The sequence below is a fragment of the Nerophis lumbriciformis genome, linkage group LG17, assembly GCF_033978685.3.
Source record: "Nerophis lumbriciformis linkage group LG17, RoL_Nlum_v2.1, whole genome shotgun sequence".
Classification (NCBI taxonomy): Eukaryota; Metazoa; Chordata; class Actinopteri; order Syngnathiformes; family Syngnathidae; genus Nerophis; species Nerophis lumbriciformis.
Window position 1 is genome coordinate 18,472,178 of NC_084564.2, and position 22,823 is coordinate 18,495,000.

The following is a 22,823-nucleotide window of genomic DNA, read 5'->3' on the forward strand; positions in this document are numbered from 1 at the left end:
ATAGAGGTTTTTGTTTCATGTCTCTACCACATTCCTACCGAGAGTTAGAGGCAGTTTTGTCTGTGTTTTTTTTTCTAAGAGGCGCTAGAGCGCAATTTTGAGTTTTGGGGTTTGGTTTTTTGATTAGATCGCAATTGTGTCCAATTTGGTGAGTTTTGAAGCATGTTAGGGGTCAAATTACAGCTCAAAGAGGCGGCGGTATAACAATAAAACGCTAGAAATTCAATAGGGTCCTCTGTCCCAAAGGGACTCGGTCCCTAATGAAAGTACTCCAACAATGACAACTTGGGTCGGCCTACTTTTTTTTTATTACCAGTCAGAAAATGGATAACAAATCAATAGTGGGGGTGATCAATACGAGAATTGTACTTGTGAGTCAAAGCAATATTATCACGTGTACTGCTATGTTCAATCCCCGCAACTGCTTTAGTATCCAGCTGCATTGATTAACTGACCACAGTCTATATTTACTTCCAGTGACGGCGACTATACGGCTTTACAATGAGAACGCACGCCTTTTAGGAGCTCCCACAAATCTCAACTTGGAGTGAAGATTGCTATAGCAACAGAGGTTTAAATATTCAGCGTGTGCGTTTAGACCAAATATACTGTCCAGGTCTGCTGCTACCTGCCTGAACGGGAAAACAAAGTCTCAGTATTTGCGCATTGAAACATTTATTTCAGCAATACGACCGGAAATGATATTTGCGGCACCCTCATAACTGAGCATCGACATATGTTTGCACAGAATTCAAATTGCAGTATCAGCTGCCAATAGGTAATTATATATTAATATAAGAACAGCAGTGGCCTATAGCCTCCCAGTATATCAAAACAAACAATACTGTGCCTGTAAGTATGATCATGAACGACAATTATTTTACATCCTAAAAAAGGACAGCAGTGGCGTTTAGCCTTCAAATATATAAAACAAAAAATATTATTCTTAATATTATTTTAATATGGTGCTAGAGCAGGGGTGTCAAACTCATTTTAGATCGGGGGCCACATGGAGAAAAATCTACTCCCAACTGGCACGATAACTTAAAAATAAAGACAACTTCAGATTGTTTTCTTTGTTTAAAAATAGAACAAGCACATCCTGAAATTGTACAAATTTATAATGTTTTTTTTTTTACAATTACCTGTTGCGGTTAATAGTACATTTGTCGTTATTTATAGTTTAATTATGTGATAATGTTCATCAGTCAACTCATTGGTGTTAATTTTCAATCTATCAAGATAAAAAAAATTATATCAAAATCAAATTACAGAATGTTATTTATGTAGTTTGATCATCAGTCATGTGGTTTATTTTGTACATATGTAGCATCATCTACAAAGATACAAAGAATTGCTATTGCGACATTCAGTGGACACATTTAGAACAGCAGTTTCTTTCATTAACACATTTCAGGTAAGTTTTTATACCTAGCAAACTCATCCCGCGGGCCAGATAAAACCTTAGACTTAGACTTTCTTTTTATTGTCATTCAAATTTGAACTTTACAGCACAGATAAGAACGAAATTTCGTTACATAAGCTCATGGTAGTGCAGGATAAAAAAGCAATAAGGTGCATACATAAATAAATAAATATATATAAATAATATATGAATATATATATATAAAATAAATAAATAAATATAAATAAATAAATAGATTACTGCACAGATAAATATATTGCACTTTTTCACATGCGTCCACGTTTATGGATGTATGTTATATTGTCTTTTTTATTCCAGCGAGTTAATCCATTTTGGGGGGAGTTGAGGGGATAATTTAATTATGATGACCTGTTTGTGGGCCTGATCCGGTCCTTGAGCCGTAGGTTTGACACCCCTGTGCACGTCATTTGTTATGAAATGTGCTAATAAAAATGCTAAAATATACTTTTACAGACAAATCTTTGTGTTTTTAGTCATTTGATTACATTATGCTTTTTGCTCCATTTTTCAATGTCTGCTGTTTTTTTGTGTGCCACGGGCCCATAAAAAAAGCCATGTTCACCAAATGTCCAGAACCCAGGCCCCACATTTTGCGTTCCTGGTGAAATAAGAAAACCAGCGGTGTTTTCAGTGTTGCCGCACAACAGAATAGTGTCTCTTAGTTGTGTTTTCTTGCACTTTGAGAAGTGATAAAGGTTGGCTTGCATGCTTCTGGAGATTTTCTGCACACTGTGGTAATGTCCACTGGATGGGCTTGTGGTGGCAGATCTCTCCTGTCACCAACGCAACAAATACATTATTGCCGAATAAATGCATGATGCACATCTTTCTTACACTTTTAATACGCATCTCTACTTGCTACATATAGCAACAACGTGGCCAAATCTATTTTGCTACGAGGTGTTGCCAAGAGTGGTGTTGTGAAGCGGAGTCACGCCACACCTACAGTTATGCTACACTAGGGGTGTGAAACGTACGGCCCGCGGGTTTTATCCGGCCCGCGGGATGAGTTTGCTAAGTATAAAAAGGAGACAAAATTTTTGATTGAAAGAAACTGCTGTTCCAAATGTGTCCACCAGATGTTGCAATAGCAATTCTTGGAATTTTGTAGATCATGCTACATATGTAAAAAGAAAAAGAAACCACATGATGTTAGTGCACCAGTCATAAATAACGTCCTGTAATTTGATTTCATTATTATTTTTTTATCTTGATAGATTGAAAATGAACACGAAAGAGTTTACTGATAAACATTATCACATACATTTATTCAGAAAGTATACATAACAAATAAATGCACACTACTATTAACCGCAACATGTAAGTGTAAAAAAACCAAAAAACAACATTATGATTTGTACATTTTCAGAATGTGCTTGTTCTATTTTTAAACAAAGAAAACAATATGAAGTTGTCTTTATTTTCAAGTTATCGTGCCGTGATTTTACCAGCCTGGCCCACTTGGGAGTAGATTTTTCTCCATGTGGCCCCCCATCTAAAATGAGTTTGACACCCCTGTGCTACACTGTCACACTTCCATCATCTCCTTATGGTTTATAATTGTTTTTATGGTATTGTGCCTTTTTATCTTTCACATTTGCTTTTACCCTACGAACCATCGCAAACCTTAAGATCCCGCAGCACCCACTCGTCTCTTAATAATTCTAAAAGTCAGGAGAAAAAATCACGGGATGGCATCTTTCCACTATTATGGTCACCGTCTACGGTGCCGGAGGACCTCAAGGCTGCACAGAAGTTCATGTTTTTAAGAACAGGCTTAAGACCCATCTTTTTTATTTGGCTTTTACTTAATACTTATTAATTTTGATTGAAGTCATTCATACATTCCTTTTTATTTCTTATTACTGTATTTTTCGGAGTATAAGTCGCTCCGGAGTATAAGTCGCACCTGCCAAAAATGCATAATAAAGAAGGAAAAAAACATACATAAGTCGCACTGGAGTATAAGTCGCATATTTTGGGGAAATTTATTTGATAAAACCCAACACCAAGAATAGACATTTGAAAGGCAATTTAAAATAAATAAAGAATAGTGAACAACAGGCTGAATAAGTGTATGTTATATGAGGCATAAATAACCAACTGAGAACGTGCCTGGTATGTTAACGTAACATATTATGGTAAGAGTCATTCAAATAACTATAACATATAGAACTTGCTATACGTTTACCAAACAATCTGTCACTCCTAATCGCTAAATCCAATTAAATCTTATACGTCTAGTCTCTTACGTGAATGAGCTAAATAATATTATTTGATATTTTACAGTAATGTGTTAATAATTTCACACATACGTCGCTCCTGAGTATAAGTCGCACCCCCGGCCAAACTATGAAAAAAACTGTGACTTATTCTCCGAAAAATAGGGTAGTTAGTATTTAGTTATATTTATTTATTGTAAATTCCTGTTCATAATATGTTTTACTTGTATTTTATATTTTATTCTGATAATCTCCTGGTGCATATGGCTCCTGTGATAGTGTTTCTTCACCTGTCTCCTCTGTACTCAGCCATGAACTCAATTGTACAGTGCGTTTGTGCGTGTTTGTGATTTATGATGAGGGATACGGGTCATTGGGCATTGATTTTAAGTCTGTAAAACACTTTGTGTTGCATTAATTATGCATGAAAAGTGCTTTATAAATACAGTTTGACTGATTGATTGGTCTGTGAGCGAGGGCGAACCGGAGGAGCAAATTCCATATTCATGAAAGACTTCCACAAATACACTATATTGCCAAAAGTATTTGGCCACCTGCCTTTACTCACATATAATGATAAATGATAAATGGGTTGTACTTGTATAGCGCTTTTCTACCTTCAAGGTACTCAAAGCGCTTTGACACTACTTCCACATTTACCCATTCACACACACATTCACACACTGATGGAGATATGAACTTGAAGTGCCATCCCATGGAATTGTCCAAAATGTTTTGGTATCCTGGACCATTCAAAGTTCCTTTCACTGGAACTAAGGGGCCAAGCCCAACTCCTGAAAAACAACCCCACACCCTAATTTCTCCTCCACCAAATTTCACACTCGGCACAATGCAGTCCAAAATGTAGCGTACTCCTGGCAACCTCCAAACCCAGACTGGTCCATCAGATTGTCAGATGGAAAAGCGTGATTAATCAGTCCAGAGAAGGCGTCTCCACTGCTCTAGAGTCCAGTGGTGACGTGCTTTACACCACTGTATCCGACGCTTTGCATTAGACTTGGTGATGTATGGCTTAGATGCAGCTGCTTGGTCATGAAGCTCTCTGCGTACTGTATGTGGGCTAATTAGAAGGTCACATGAAGTTTGGAGCTCTGTAGCAACTGACTGTGCAGAAAGTCTTTGCACTATGCTGACCCCTCTCTGTCAGTTTACGTGGCCTACCACTTGGTGGCTGACTTGCTGTTGTTCCCAAACTCTTCACTATACTTATAATAAAGTTGACTTTGGAATATTTAGGAGCGAGGAGATTTCACGACTGGATTTGTTGCACAGGTGGCATCCTATAACAGTTCCATGCTGGAAATCACTGAGAGCGGCCCATTCTTTCACAAATGTTTGTAGAAACAGTCTCCATGCTTGATTTTATACACCGGGCCAAGTGATTAGGACACCTGATTCTCATCATTTGGATGGGTGGCCAAATACTTTTGGCAATATAGTGTAAGTGTTGTACAGTATTCATCACTAACAATACTGAAAAAAGCAGGTATCGATTTATTTTTTGCATGTTGGTATTGACTTATCTGATACTAATTTTTTTTTAAAATAGATTTTTGAAAATTATGAATCGATCAATTTAAAAATCGGATTATATATTAGAATCGCGATTGGGATGTGAATCTACTTTTTTTTTTTTAGCACCCTTACTTTTAAAACAGGGGTGTCAAACTCATTTTAGATGGGGGGGCCACGTGGAAAAAAATCTACTCCCAAGTGGGCTGAACTGGTAAAATCACGGCACAATAACTTAAAAATAAAGACAACTTCAGATTGTTTTCTTTGTTTAAAAATAGAACAAGCACATTCTGAAAATGTACAAATCAATGTTTTTTTTGTTTTTTTTACACTTACATGTTGCGGTTAATAGTATTCTACCTTTATTTGTTGTTATTTATACTTTCTGAATAAATGATGTGATAACGTTCAACAGTTAACTCATTGGTGTTAATTTTCAATCTATCAAGATAACAAAATAATATCAAAATCAAATTACAGGATTATTATTCATGACTGGTGCGCTGTTTTTTTTTGTGTGTGTTTTTTTTTACATAGTAGCATATTCTACAAAGACACAAAGAATTGCTATTGTGACATCTAGTGGACACATTTAGAACAGCAGTTCCTATGATTACCGTATTTTTCGGACTATAAGTCGAAGTTTTTTTCATAGTTTGGCCGGGCTCCAGTGCGACTTATATATGTTTTTTTCCTTTTTTATTATGCATTTTCGGCAGGTGCGACTTATACTCCAGTGCGACTTATACTCCGAAAAATACGGTAATCGTTTTGTAGCATAGCCAGCATAATACTTGATTGAATGATCAAGCATTACACATGCTAAGTAAGAGTTAGGGAACATCCCAGCCCAAACTTATCTACACGCTGCACATCCCGACAGTGCATTTGAAGTTTGAGGTGTCCGTCACATGTGACCCCCTCCTTACATGTCCCACTCAAATCCCAAATAGGTCAAGAAAAGAGAGAAAGGGAAAACAAGCATGCATGCTTGCTTGTGCCACTTTGTTCCAGTCTTTCTAAAGCTCTTAAATCCCACTGGCTCGAGCGGTCCGCAAATGTTCCGTTCAACAATACCCTCCATCCGGACCTTTCTAAAGGCGGGGGGTGGTGGCCCCCTTTGCTTGTTTTTCGCGGTTTTGCTGACCATTGGAAAAAAGCCATGTGGCAGAAAAAAAAAACCCCTCTCTTGGGACTGTGAAAGGTCTGCCTTGCCAAATGCACACCCAGGCAGCAGACATAAACAGGGCCGGAGCTCCAAATTCTGGGTGCCCATACACAAGAAGGGCCACCCCTATCCAAGCGTAAACCGAACATCGCTGTATCCTTACACACACACACTTGATGTTTACATGCACTAAAAATAAATTATTGCATGAATTTGGTTGAAACCAGCTGTTTAAAACTCATGTATTAACCCATGCATTATCCAATCGATCAGTATCGGACGATTTTTGTAAAAAAGTATGTGAATAATGCCTTTCAATGCTGAAAGACTGATAATTTACGGAATTTCTGGTATCTCGCCCGACAAATCCGCTAATTGTGTATTTTCATACAGTGTTGTGCCGATTACCTCCATTGTGACAAAAAAACCCTACATTTTTTAGTATCGTAAGTGTCATTATCAAGTAAAGGATAGACTAAACATGTTTCTCGCAGAGTAAGAGTTAGCCAGGAGCAGGAATGTTAATAGCGAGGCTAACAAGAAACAACACAAGGTATAAGTGCTACGAGAATGTTTAGATTTTTATTTCCATAATTACATATTTCCCTGGACACAGAAGGACTTTGAGGGCAAAGAAAGTTAGTGTTTTAAGTACTATTGACTTTGTTCTGATTAAATCATTGGACAGTATGTAAACAAAGAGAACAACTTAGACTTAGACTTCCTTTTATTGTCATTCAAGTTTGAACTTTACAGGACAGAGAAGAACAATATTTTGTTGCATTAGCTCATGAGGAACTAGTTTAAATATTGTGTCATCATAAATATAGTGAAACATTTACTTGTGATTGGAATCGGATTGGTATTGGCCGATCTCACCCATGGAAGATCGGCAGCATAAAACCCTGATTGGGACTTCCCATGTAAAAAAGTAGGTTGACTTTTTTGTTGTTGTTTTTTTTAAACACACTGCAAAAAGTCAGTGTTCAAAAACAAGAACAAAAAATACAAAAATTAGGGGTATTTGACTTGAACTAAGGAAAATTATCTGCCAATAGAACAAGAAAATTCGGCTTGTCAAGACTTTCCAAAACAAGTGAAATCAGCTAACCTCAATGAACCCAAAAATACCTTAAATTAAGTATATTCTCACCAATAACAAGTGCACTTTTCTTGATAGAAAAAACAAATAGACCTTTTTTCTCAATATGTTGAAACATTTTCTTAAATTAAGTAAATGCTAGTGCCATTATCTTGACATAATGATATGCGCTCGGCATTACATTTCTTGCATTTTCCCATCGATAACATAATATCATCGCGCCAAGTGCGTGCTCTTTCAGTCAATTAGTGCGCAAGGAATATATATATATATATATATATATATATATATATATACACAATTAATTTTGAAGAATTTATCTGAATGTGCATGAACTATTTCTGTTCAAAATTGTTCGAAATGTCACATGTTAAATGTTTATATATTATCTGTCAGTTTACTGTACTGTGCCAAATGTACTACTATATGAGTATGTATGTTCTATTGTTTAATTCAAAATAAAACAGCAAAGTCCATTTGGCTGTCATCCGTTTTAATTATGAGTCATGATTTTTTATTTCATGCTTGAAATAAGAAATTCTTACTTTGAAAAAGCAGTTTTATACTTGTGAGTGTTGATGACACAGTTTTGCAACAGTTGATGTTCTAGTTTCAAGCATGCTTTACTCAATATACAGTAGGTCATAAAATCTCAGCAACAAGCTGTAATATCTTACTGAGATCATTTAGGACCAAAACACTTAAAACAAGTAAAAGACTCTAACATAAAATCTGTTTAGTGAGAAGAATTATCTTATCAGACAGAAAATAAGCAAATATCACCCTTATTTGAGATATTTAATCTCACTTAGATTTCAGTTTTTGCAGTGCAGGTATGCAGGTATCTAGATAAACACCCCCTCAATAATTTGGTTTTAACATTTTTGTAATTCTTCTTAATTCAAAAAAGTGTCAATATAATATAAAGTGGTCAGGATATGAAATTAAATGATCATATAACAGGTCATTATTCACTTAAATGTGATTAGAAATCCGTGAAATTTTCCTGTGCCTTAGTGCGTAAAATTGAGATTAGCTAACACACATACTGTAGCTTTATCAGTGAATAATAAGAATTATAATATTACATAATTCATATCATATTATCATTAGTACATGTCCTAGGGATTAATCCTCCCCCTTTCTTTAAAAACTATTGACACCTCTGTTTCGAACTTTAATCAAGTGTCCTTGAATGCACCACAGTTATGGGCGGTGACATGCAAACGTCAGACAAGTACATAACTTTCTCCAATGCTGACATAGATTTACTATATTTTTACCTATTTTCCACCACTTCTTTTGTTACAAAAAGTTGTTCCTGTGTGTGAACGGTCAAAGTTGAGCTTTGATGGCATTATGACGTCTGTGTTGAGTGAAATGTTCCAAGTTGCTGTCACACACTAAAAAATGTTGGGTTAAAAACTAACCCAATTTTAACCCAACTGCTGGTTCAGAAAAGGACAAACCCCTTATTTGAGTTATTTTGACTCAACATTTTGTGTAAATTCTTTCAATCCAACTTTTGCAAAAAATTATCTAACCAAAAAGTTGAGTTATGATTACTTAATGTTAAGTTATTACCAACCAAACTATTGGGTTGAATTATTTGACCCAAAAGTTGAGTTATGCTAACTCAATGTTGGGTGATTGTAAATAATGTTAATAATATTAATCCATCATAAAATTCCATCCATCCATCCATCCATTTTCTACCGCTTGTCCCTTTCGGGGTCGCGAGGGGTGCTGGAGCCTATCTCAGCTGCATTCGGGCGGAAGGCGGGGTACACACTGGACAAGGTGCCACCTTCAAGAAAAAAATTCACTTTTTACTAAACAACCCAAAAATGTTTTTTAATTTTGAAAACTCAGAAATTGAGTTAAAATAATACCCTTATAACCCCCAAAAATGATTGCTCTTCATAAAAACAACTCCAAAGTTTAACCCAACATTAGCAACTCACAAATTGGGTTATCAAAATAACCCAGCATTTTTTAGTGTGCATCTCAGTGACACGAACCATTTTGCATTTTCGATAGGGGGTGTAGTAGGTAGTCTTCGGTTTTCTTAATTTGATCACCAAACCTTATTATTGAACTTTCACGGCTATAATGATTTTATCTAACAATTAATGACGTCATTTTTTATAACTTCCATATTTAAATGACAGTAAAAAAAAAAATCTTAAAATGTAACAACCGGGCGGTACAGTAGAGTAGAGTGGCCATGCCAGAAACTTGAGGGTTCCAGGTTCGATCCCCGCTTCCGCCATCCTAGTCACTGCCGTTGTGTCCTTGGGCAAGACACTTTACCCACCTGCTCCCAGTGCCACCCACACTGGTTTAAATGTAACTTAGATATTGGGTTTCACTATGTAAAAGCGCTTTGAGTCACTAGAGAAAAGCGCTATATAAATACAATTCACTTCACTTCACAAACAAATAGAGATGTCCGATAATATCGGACTGCCGATATTATCGGCTAAAAATGCTTTAAAATGTAATATCGGAAATTATCGGTATCGGTTTCAAAAAGTAAAATGTATGACTTTTTAAAACGCCGCTGTACGGAGTGGTACACGGACGTAGGGAGAAGTACAGAGCAGTTGCGTGTCCCAGTCATACTTGCCAACCCTCCCGAATTTCCCGGGAGACTCCCAAATTTCAGTGCCCCTCCCGGGGCAACCATTCTCCCAAATTTCTCCCGATTTCCACCCAGACAACAATATTGGGGGCGTGTATTAAAGGCACTGCATTTGCGTGCCGGCCCAATCACATAATATCTACGGCTTTTCACACACACAAAGTGAATGCAACGCATACTTGGTCAACAGCCATACAGGTCACACTGAGGGTGGCCGTATAAACAACTTTAACACTGTTACAAATATGCGCCACACTGTGAACCCACGCCAAACAAGAATGACAAACACATTTCAGGAGAACATCCGCACCGTAACACAACATAAACACAACAGAACAAATACCCAGAACCCCTTGCAGCACTAACTCTTCCGGGACGCTACAATATACACCCCCGCCCACCTCAACCTCCTCATGCTCTCTCAGGGAGATTGATTGAGACTTTTATTAGTAGGTTGCACAGTGAAGTACATATTCCGTACAATTGACCACTAAATGGTAACACCCGAATAAGTTTTTCAACTTGTTTGAGTCTGGGTCCACTTAAATTGATTCATGATACAGATATATACTATCATATATACTATCATCATAATACAGTCATCACACAAGATAATCATCAGGGTGTATACATTGAATTATTTACATTATTTACAATTTGGGGTGTGGAGGGGGGGGGGGGTTTGGTTGTTATCATCAGTCATCAACAATTGAGAACAGAGAAATGGATATTGAAACAGTGTAGGTCTGACTTGGTAGGATATGTACAGCAAGTAGTGGACATAGAGAGAGAGATCAGAAGGCACTAGAAAAGCATGAGCATGTCCCAAATTCCAAGCTGCTGTTTTGAGGCGTGTTAAAAAAAATAATGCACTTTGTGACTTCTATAATAAATATGGCAGTGCCATGTTGGCTTTTTTTTTTTTTTCCATAACTTGAGTTGATTTATTTTGGAAAAACTTGTTACATTGTTTAATGCATTCAGCGGGGCATCACAACAAAATTAGGCATAATGTGTTAATCCCACGACTGTATATATCGGTTGATATCGGAATCAGTAATTAAGAGTTGGACAATATCGGAATATTGGATATCGGCAAACAAGCCATTATCGGACATCTCTAATAACAAATATCCTTGTGGGGGCTCGGGTACAAAATCCCCATTTCTACACCCCTGGATATAAACATGCATAAAAAACAAGCGACAACCCCAGGATACAAAATGCAAAAAAAAAGCAGAAAAGCCACAAAACACGAACTTGCAAGCACCAATCACGTCCCATGTGCGCGTTACATAACAAGCTATCCTACTGCATCCATCCAGCAGACCATACCCCTGGTGAAAGAACCGGTCCCTCAACACGTCGCCGTAGCAGCCCTCCAGGCAGCGGCAGCCCTCGTTGGCCACGCTCACACACTCAAACACCACCATGTCCTCGTAGGTCAGCCCCAGCAACGAGCTGTTCACCCAGCGAATCATCCCAAACGCGGATGGGGCCTCCTCTCCGCGGCAATGAGAGGAGAAAAGATGGTGGAGGCATGCAGGCGAGGGGAGCTTTTCTTTAGCAGGCTTAGAGCCACTGATCTTCCCCCCGGCCAGCTCTGATCTCCTAATAACCAGCTTACATCGCACTGAACACCACCTGCCAAAGAAGAGGCGCTGGGGGTCCATCCTAAATAGCACGTGTTGATTTCTCCAAACGGGCTCTCCATGGCAGCACTAACCTGGTCGTAGCCATGTGGAGATCAGCTCCGGTCAAGCGGCTTCATTCATGCAGCAGCGACGACGAGGAGGAGTGGAAAAAATGACTGTTTTATCCTCTGCTTTGTCTTGCAGATGCTGCCATGTTCTCTCCTCTGCTGCCTCATGGCAGCATCCAATGGTCGCGCTTCTTCTCCTCGCCGCTCATGATGGAGGAAGAACGACAACGTCTCTCTGGTTGCATTCCGCCTCCTCCTCCGCCTCCTCCTCCTGTGTGCGCGGCTACAGCCCGCCTCAATTATTCATGCGCTTCATGAATGGAGGGGCTGACATCACCAGGCATTCAGGTCGCTTTACAATCGCCAGCACCCGTCTAAAATCTCACTCCTGGCGTTTTGAGGCCGACGCATGAGCAGTCAAGACGAGGGATGGGCAAAATAAGGGAAATCATTCAAAGCAAACGTGTGACGTCAGCGATGGGAAACTGAGCGGCAGCCGACATTTTTCAAATCAATACCGAGGAAATAATACAATCAGGAAAAACATTTAAAAAATCCCCTATCATGAAGATTAATAGAAGAATGGTCAAATCGACCATTTAAACGTTTTCCAGGCTTGGGACCCCTAAACTGATCCAGAGAAGGAGCTGGGACTCCCTACTGTGCCTTAGTGCGTACAATTGAGATTAGCTATTACATATACTGTAGCTTTATCAGTGGATAATAAGAATCATAATTAGAGATGTCCGATAAATGCTTTAAAATGTAATATCGAAAATGATCGGTATCGGTTTCAAAAAGTAAAAATTATGACTTTTTAAAACGACGCTGTACGGAGTGGTACACGGACGTAGGGAGAAGTACAGAGCGCCATAAACCTTAAAAGGCACTGCCTTTGCGTACCCAATCACATAATATCTACGGCTTTTCACACACCCAAGTGAATGCAATGCATACTTGGTCAACAGCCATACAGGTCACACTGAGGGTGGCCGTACAACAACTTTAACACTGTTACAAATATGCGCCACACTGTGAACCCACACCAAACAAGAATGACAAAATACATTTCGGGAGAACATCCGCACCGTAACACAACATAAACACAACAGAACAAGTACCCAGAACCCCTTGCAGCACTAACTTTTCCGGGACACTACAAGATACCCCCCCTAACCCGCCCACCTCAACCTCCTCATGCTCTCTCAGAGCATGTCCTAAATTCCAAGCTGCTGTTTTGAGGCATGTTAAAAAAAAATGCATTTTGTGACTTCAATAATAAATATGGCAGTGCCATGTTGGCATTTCTTTTTCCATAACTTGAGTTGATTTATTTTGGAAAACCTTGTTACATTGTTTAATGCATCCAGCGGGGCATCACAACAAAATTAGGCATAATAATGTGTTAATTCCACAACTGTATATATCGGTATCGGTTGATATCGGAATCGGTAATTAAGAGTTGGACACTATCGGAATATCGGATATCGGCAATAAAAGGCATTATCGGACATCTCTAATTATAATATTACATAATTAGTATTATATTATCATTAGTACATGTCCTCGAGTTGAGCCTACCCCTTTCTTTTAAAACTATTGACACTTTTGATTCCAACTTTAATCAAGTGTCCTTGAATGCACCACAGTTATAGGCGGTGAAATGCAAAAGTCAAGACATCTTGCCACTTCCCTTCTTCTTCTCACTCCCTTTCAGGCAAAACTGGACAAGCATGCATTGCATACTATACATTACCTTTTGCACTATATTAATTTATATTATTATGTGTTGTCAACTTAAATAATAATAAAAAAAAAAACATAACTTTCTCAAATCCTGACACACATAGATTTTTCTATATTTTAACCTTTTTTCCCACCACTTCTTTTGTTTCAAAAAATTGTTCCTGTGTGTGAACGGTCAAAGTTGAGCTTTGATGGCATTCCATCCATCCATCCATTTTCTACCGCGTATTCCCTTTTGGGGTCGCGGGGGGCGCTGGAGCCTATTTCAGCTACAATCAGGCGGAAGGCAGGGGCTTTGATGGCATTATTGAGTGAAATGTTCCAAGTTGCTGCCACACACTAAAAAATGTTGGGTTAAAAAATAACCCAATTTCAAATCAAACCGGGTCTAAAATAAAGGATTAGATAGCACTTTATACTCATTGCACTTAAAAAGTACAACAAAATTAAATTTTCAGCACAGACATACATTGTGCACTGTACACGGCGACAAAACAGGAATGCAGATGGGTCGCCACTGGGGGGGGGGGGGGGGGATAAGTTAAAAAAAAAAAAAAGTCAATCCCAGACTAGGCTCCTATAAATCAATCAATCAAAGTTTATTCATATAGCTCTAAATCACGAGTGTCTCAAAGGGCTGCACAAGCCACAACGACAACCTCGGCTCAGATCCCACATCAGGGCAAGAAAAAACTCAACCCAATGGAATACAATGAGACACCTTGGAGGGGACCGCAGATGTGGGGACCCCCCACCCCTGGGCGACCGGTGCAATGGACGTCGAGTGGATCAAGTTAATAGTGTGAGAGTCCAGTCCATAGTGGGGCCAGCAGGGGATCATCTTGAGTGGAGACAAGATAGGGGTTGGGGGCTCAGTTTGGTGCCAGGAAAAAAAACCTAATAGCCACGATAAGCACATAAATACATTACGACACAGAAACTACGGGATTTGCATCAGGATGGGAGGCTAGGGGGGCATCCAGTGTTGAAGCTGCGGCCTTTCTGGCGCTGCTTCATCTATGCGTCACACCTCATGGGGTTAGGCTGTGCCATTTTTTTTCACATACGTATATGTATGTATATATACATACATATATACATATATGAATACACACACACACACATATATACACATATGTATACATATATGTGTATACACACACACACACACACACACACACACACACACATACATACATACATACATATATATATATACAGATTATATATATACATATACATATATATATATATATACACACACACACACACATATATATATATACACACACACACATACATATATATATATGTATATATACACACATATATACAGTATATATATATATTTATATATATACACACATATATATATACACATATACACATATATATACACATATATATATATATACACACACACACACACACACACACACACACACACACACACACACACACATATATATATATACAGTATATACACACACATATATACACAATATCCCAAATGTACTTGTATTAAATAGGTTGAGACAGCCTTGCCATGAGGTGGCAACTTGCCTGGGGTGTATCCAAATGTTAGAGGGATAATGGTTAAGATACATTTTAACTAAATACATATAATAGTGCTATTTTAATTAAATGTATTTATTTAAATATTACTTTTCATCTTGGCCCATATTGCAGGTTTTCACTTGACAGAAAAAAAAATATATATAATAATTATTGCATTTTATTTTTTGATAGTTGTTCATTTTAGATATTTTTTTTGTCAAACATAATTTTTTATCTATTTTTCTGGGTAAAACAATAATCTTGTGTGAAAGAAAAACTGAAAATGTCTACAGTACTGTAGAAAGAATGTAGTTAAATACGCAATGCACATTGGAATTGTACTGTATTGTACTGTACATACATCCTTTTCCCCATCAACCAGTAAAATATAGAAAGTAACAGACAAACTATGCTTCAATTGTTAAAAGATAAAACAAGTTAAGACAAATTGTAACAAAATTAATATTATTCCATCCATCCATCCATTTTCTACCGCTTATTTATTATGATTATTTATAATTTTTTTCATATTTACCGGCCTACATTGCAGGTCTTCACTGGACTTAAACAAATATATTTTTTCCAAATATATTACATTATTAATGTCTATACTATTTTATTTTTTATAGTTGTTCATATTAGATATTTTTTGTGTCTATAACCATCATTTTGAGCTAATGTTCTGGGTAAAACAATATGTTTGTGTGAAAAAAAGGGAAAATGTCTACAATAACTACGCAATGCACAGTGGAACATACTATATACTGTACATACATAATTCTTCCGTTCAACCAGTAAAATAAATGAACGACCCTTTGCAAAACTGATATTAAGTGACAAACTGCACTTTAAATGTCCTTCAGGGCATGCTACAATGTTAAAATGTTCCGTGTGGACCATAAATACCAAGAAAATATGATCCATCGTGCAGTGCACCCTGGCTAATAGGTCAGCATCCACTCAATAACACAGACACTCAGTAGCAGAAATAACAATGTTCCTATCACTCACACTACCTCCGTATGCACACAATAGAGATTTTTTTTTTTTTTTAAAGACCCCAAAAGACAAACTCAAAGCTGACGGCCTGAGAGGGACTGCTCAAGCGAGCAGTGCTGCGGAAACAAAAGAGGAAGTTGTCCCACTGAGCCCAACCACCATGTGCCCCCAAACAACAACAATTGGCCTACTTGAGGGCAGGAGCCCATTCTCATGCCATTTTAGTAAGACGTCATTGCTAAAAAAGACAGTTTTGGGTTGACCTTATGAAATCATTGCATAAGTGTAACTGCGAAACTGTGACCGCGGCTTGATTTGTTTGTTCAAGCAAGATTTGACATAACCATGACATGTTTTGCTTTGATCGCCGTTCGCTAGTTATTCAATTATCAGGATCCTGCAAAAAGAGCAGCACTTATTATTACCCTGAAACTTGGTGGAGTACGTGGGACATATTCTCAGCACAAACGCATCAAAACACGTTAAAATTTTAACAATGCACTTCATTTTGCATATTCGGTCAACACGCAGGCCACAAAACAACCTTAGATACAGAACTCCAGACCCTCACATTGTATAAATAACATTTTTGATAATTATAAAGAATGTTTCTTTTAAATAAAGACTAAGCAATATTGAGGAAAAAATGAAAGATTAATATATAAAATGTATTTATTTTTCCCGAAGCGCTTGTTTTGGTTTTCCGCTCCCAGTTTGCCTTCACCCCTTCTCTGATCTGAGCGCTGGCTCCATTACCGTTCCCTGATTGGCAATCAGGACACACCTGGCGCAAAAATCAAGATGCTTTTTACGCCAACCCAGTCTTCTGGTCTGGGCTGCATCATTTCACCTTGTTTGGGTCTATGCTGTATAGCTTTCCCCATGCCTCCTGTGCACTACTCTGCTGCACTATTTCTCTATTGAATACTGTATACTTCACTTGCACTTCGCTTGCCGCCTTTGCACCCTGGGGTCCGAAACCAACAACGATCAACAACAAAACATAACATTAATGTTAAGGAATGGGTATCCTTTATATTTAAGCAGATATTGGTCTCAAACCATTAAAAAAAGATACACATTTTGATTACAAATAATGCTTTTTGAATTTTATTGAATTTTGAGGAATACTTCAATAGCATGAATGTTAATGATAACCAAGCACCAAATTAAACAATATGATATAAAATCCACAACAGATTATCATAATAATGGCAGCAAAACCAGCATCAACACAGAACACAGAGAATGTAAAAAAAACTTTGACCTATTTTTGTTGTGACATTCAAAATTCAGGGGTTTGCGAATGCAACTCACTTGTTAGGAGCGTGATTGGTGCATGTTGAGGAAGTGTTGTTATAGCTACGGAGAAATGTGTGTGTGTGGGACTGCTGTTGGCATCTTAAGGCTGGCAATTAAGTTGAAAAAGAGCTTTGGACTCTGTGTTTCTCTGTTAGGATGCTACATTACATACAAGATATTATCGCTTTCAAGCACTTGAAATGAATCACTGATAGCTACTTCTTTTTCCGGTCTGGTTACTCGGGTTGCGAGTCTTTGGGTGTCCCACGATTCGATTCAATATCGATTTTTGGGGTCACGATTTGATTCTAAATCGATTTTTTCCGATTCAACGCGATTCTCGATTCAAAAACGATATTTTCCCGATTCAAAACGATTCTCTATTCATTCAATACTTAGGATTTCAGCAGGATTTACCCCAGTCTGCTGACATGCAAGCAGAGTAGTATATTTTTGTAAAAAGCTTTTATAATTGTAAAGGACAATGTTTTATCAACTGATTGCAATAATGTACATTTGTTTTAACTATTAAATAAACCAAAAATATGACTTATTTTATCTTTGTGAAAATATTAGACACAGTGTGTTGTCAAGCTTATGAGATGCGATGCAAGTGTAAGCCACTGTGACACTATTGTTCTTTTTTTTTATTTTTTATAAATGTCTAATGATAATGTCAATGAGGGATTTTTAAATCATTGCTATGTTGAAATTGTAACTAATATTGATACTGTTGTTGATAATATTCATTTTTGTTTCACTACTTTTGGTTTGTTCTATGTCGTGTTTGTGTCTCCTCTCAATTGCTCTGTTTATTGCAGTTCTGAGTGTTGCTGGGTGGGGTTTGGTTTTGGAATTGGATTGCATTGTTATGGTATTGCTGTGTATTGTTTTGTTGGATTGATTAATTTAAAAAAAATAAATAAAAAAAAATAATGAAAAAATAAATAAATAAAAAATAATTAAAAAAATATCGATTTTTTAAAAATGAGAATAGATTCTGAATCGCACAACGTGAGAATTGCGATTCGAATTCGGATCGATTTTTTCCACACACCCCTACTGGTTACTACCGTTCACGTTGGCACCAGTGCTATTAAGGAATTGACTTTCAGAACCCATCTCTCCTCATGTTATGATTTGTCTTCAAGTAGATGTCTAGATTTATGTCAGGTTTTGATGACTGCCCTATTGTTGTCACAACGCAATCTGCTGCTTACGGAAATTGCGCGTAGACCCATATTGCTCGATGTTCATAGAATTTTTTTTAAACCTTTTTGCAAAATGATGACTTTTTTTTTTGGACACATTTGTACAATCGCCCCAGACAAAGGTGCTATTGATTAGTTTAGTTTAGTCTTTATTTGAAGCAATGCACAGAAACATTAAGCTCAAAGACAGATATGTTCTGTACCAGATTATAGCTAAATAGCTAATTTCCATCTGCAGTCCCTGGCTACCTAAATTAAAGGGATACAAAAATCATGCAATAAAATTATGACAATAAAATCATACTATAGCGTGTAATCAAATTAAGAAAAGTCATAAAATGCCCTTTCATGGACATATACTTAATATACAATACAACCACACCTCATTTACATCATCACACAAAGACAATACATGCTTTTGTTCACATCTGTCATCATTTGTAAAAACAACCATGATTTTAACAGACACACCTCACAATCTACAACAAAAATGCTCTCATGTGTCAAACATAATGCCCACCTCAGTGACCGTGTGAGCAGCTTTGATTGCTCCAAAGCCACTTTTTAACTTCAATTGTGAATGAAGATTAAGGATACCGACCAGTATCAGATGTTTTTTGTAAAAAAGTAAGTGATTGCCATTGCAGGTTAATGCTTTCTAACGCCGATCTGACACGGATTCCCCCCTGGCTGACATTGTATTCATTTTTAATCCCCCGGCTGATTGTGTGTCTCCAAACACAGTGTGGTATCGCTCCCCTAAGCTAATAACAATCACCTCCATTGCAGGAAATAAACCTCATTTCGCAGTATCTTAAGTATCATTATCAAGTAGCATTATCACTGGAGGACAAGACTCAACATGTTGCACACCGAGACAAAATCAGGAGCAGGCATGTCAATAGCTAAGCTAACTGCTAAGATATTTTTTAAACAACATCAACAAATTAGTACGTAGTACACTAATAAATTAAAACTAGATTATTGCGAGTCTAGAGAGAAGATTGAATACCAACTGTTGGTGTGTCAGCATTGTTGTAGTCAGTACACAACATGTAAGAGGAGGGTGGGTAGATCTATAAATTAGTGGTGTTGATACAAAGGGTAGTGTCAGTATATGATTGATACTACAGTGATTAGATCGATAGTTTTATTATTTTTGTCAAAATATATTGTTTTGTTTTTGTTAATGTTTTCAAAGTGCAGGAATAATCCCCTGGACACAGGAGGACCTTGAGGGCAAATACCTAAAGATTTGAGTAATAGATAGTAGTTTTTGATTTTGTTTAATTATTGTGTACTATTGACTTTGTTTTGCTCAAATAATTGTATGTAATAAAAGAGATGAAGGAACTAGCTGAAATATTTTGTTGTTATTGTTAAACTGCCAATAGCACTCACCATAAAAACAAACCCCAAAACCAGTGAAGTTGGCACGTTGTGTAAATCGTAAATTAAAACAGAATACAATGATTTGCAAATCCTTTTCAACCTATATTCAATTGAATAGACTGCAAAGACAAGATACTTAACGCTTGAACTGGAACACTTTGTTATTTCTGGCAAGGATTAGCTCATTTGGAATTTGATGCTTGCAACATGTTTCAAAAAAGCTGGCACAAGTGGCAAAAAAGACTGAGAAAGTTGAGCAATGCTCATCAAACACTTATTTGGAACATCCCACAGGTGAACAGGCTAATAGGTACCAGGTGGGTGCCATGATTGGGTATAAAAGCAGCTTCCATGAAATGCTCAGTCATTCACAAACAAGGATGGGGGCGAGGGTCACCACTTTGTGAACAAATGCGTGAGCAAATTGTCCACCAGTTAAAGAACAACATTTCTCAACGAGCTATCGCACGGAATTTAGGGATTTCATCAACTATGGTCTGTAATTTCATCAAAAGGTTCAGAAAATCTGGAGATATCACTGCATGTAACATTGAATGTCCGTGACCTTGGATCCTTCAGAATCAAAAACTTACATCAGTGTGTAAAGGATATCACCACATGGGCTCAGAAACACTTCAGAAAACCACTGTCAGTAACTACAGTTTGTTGCTACATCTGTAAGTGCAAGTTACAACTACTAACAAAGCGAAAGCCATTTATCAACAACACCCAGAAACGCCGCCGGCTTCGCTGGGCCTGAGCTCATCTAAGATGGACTGATGCAAAGTGTAAAAGTGTTCTGTGTTCTGACGAGTCCACATTTCAAATTGTTTTTGGAAACTGTGGACGTCGTGTCCTCCGGAACAAAGAGGAAAAGAACCATCCGGATTTTTATAGGCGCAAAGTTCAAAAGCCAGGGGGTGTATTACTGCCCAACACATGGGTAACTTACACATCTGTGAAGGCACCATTAATGCTGAAAGGTACATTCAGGTTTTGGAGCAACATATGTTGCTATCCACGCAACGTTATCATGGACGCCCCTGCTTATTTCAGCAAGACAATGCCAAGCCACGTGTTACAACAGCGTGGCTTCACAGTAAAAGAGTGCGGGTACTAGACTGGCCAGCCTGTAGTCCAGACCTGTCTCCCATTGAAAATGTGTGGCGCATTATGAAGCCTAAAATACCACAACAGAGACTCCAGACTGTTGAACAACTTAAGCTGTACATCAAGCAAGAATGGGAGACAATTCCACCTGAAAAGCTTCAGAAATGTGTCTCCTCAGTTCCCAAACGTTTATCGAGTGTTGTTAAAAGGAAAGGCCATGTAACACAGCGGTAAAAAGGCCCCTGTGCCAACTTTTTTGCAATGTGTTGCTGCCATTAATTTCGAAGTTAATGATTTGCAAAAAAAAAAAAAAGTTTCTCAGTTCAAACATTACGTATCTTGTCTTTGCAGTCTATTCAATTAAATATAAATTGAAAAGGATTTACAAATCATTGTATTCTCTTTTTATTTATGATTTACACAACGTGCCAACTTCACTGGTTTTGTACTTTTAAAATCTCCAGTTAATACATGTGATCGGTATTGTATCGGTCGATGACTGGTTTTCCTTCTGCTAATTTTATTAAATATGAAAGGGTTAAATGACAAAATACAATTGGCAAAAAAACACTGATCTACGCCTACATCAGTTTGAAAAAAAGTTGTCATAGCAACACTAATGGACCGATGACTGGCCATGGCTGGAAAAAGTCTGACTGCGTCTTGGCCGTGCGGTTACCGTGGCAGCCGGTCAAGTCATTCATGTTCTCCGTCAATTGAAGTGGAGGAGAGTTTGTGTGCCTAAGTGAGGGGATGATGATGCTGCATTCACTTTCACACTTGATTAGATGGCTACTTTAAGGACTTTAAGCACACTTTGCTCTTTGGACCAGTCTAACAACTTCATAATGTTGTACATCAGGGGTGTCCAACTGCGCCGCCCCCTGGCGTCTTCCTTCAATTTGGCCAGAGAGACGTCATGAGTTTATTAATAAGGAATCTGGCCGTAGGAGGATTTCAATTCATCTTAAAAAGTAAATTCACGTGCAGGTGAGGTATTGTCACAATCATGTGGACAAAAAAAAAAAAATAAATTCAGGTTTATGACTGCTTATCATGATATGAATATAGCCAAGCGCAGCATTTACTTATATGCAAACAACTGACCCAGGTCATGGTGCAAAAAATAAAAATAAAAAAACCAACACAAAATGCCAACAGATATAGTCACACATAAAATATAACACACTTTGTGGATATCATAAAAGAAACGTCCATGCACAATAAAACCATTCAGAATTACACCCGTTTAAATCAATTACAAAGCATGATGAGAAAAATGAAAAACACTCTCTCCACACTTAGCCATTTTTGGTGCATTTTAGCTGCTTGATATTTTTGATTGATTACAAAACTTTAAGAAGGTTGTCACAGAATATGGAGGTTGTCACATAATATATATATATACAGGTAAAAGCCAGTAAATTAGAATATTTTGAAAAACTTGATTTATTTCAGTAATTGCATTCAAAAGGTGTAACTTGTACATTATATTTATTCATTGCACACAGACTGATGCATTCAAATGTTTATTTCATTTAATTTTGATGATTTGAAGTGGCAACAAATGAAAATCCAAAATTCCGTGTGTCACAAAATTAGAATATTACTTAAAGCTAATACAAAAAAGGGATTTTTAGAAATGTTGGCCAACTGAAAAGTATGAAAATGAAAAATATGAGCAT

The 22,823-nt window shown here is 37.5% G+C and overlaps 1 protein-coding gene across 12 annotated transcripts in view; it reads right to left on the reverse strand.

Annotated features, from left to right (window-relative positions):
• gramd1bb (GRAM domain containing 1Bb) overlaps positions 1-22,823 on the reverse strand; it is a 294,278-nt gene that overhangs the window by 81,138 nt on the left and 190,317 nt on the right. Inside the window, exon 1 of one of the 12 annotated variants that reach the window (XM_061972687.2) lies at positions 11,846-12,653. The exons of 10 other annotated variants lie outside the window; for them this stretch is intronic. In XM_061972687.2, the coding sequence (XP_061828671.1) occupies positions 11,846-11,859 (14 nt within the window). In that variant the 5' untranslated portion in view covers positions 11,860-12,653. Of the gene's footprint in view, positions 1-11,454; positions 11,810-11,845; positions 12,654-22,823 lie in introns of those variants that run through there. One more of the 12 variants, XM_061972681.2, reaches the window with a different exon arrangement.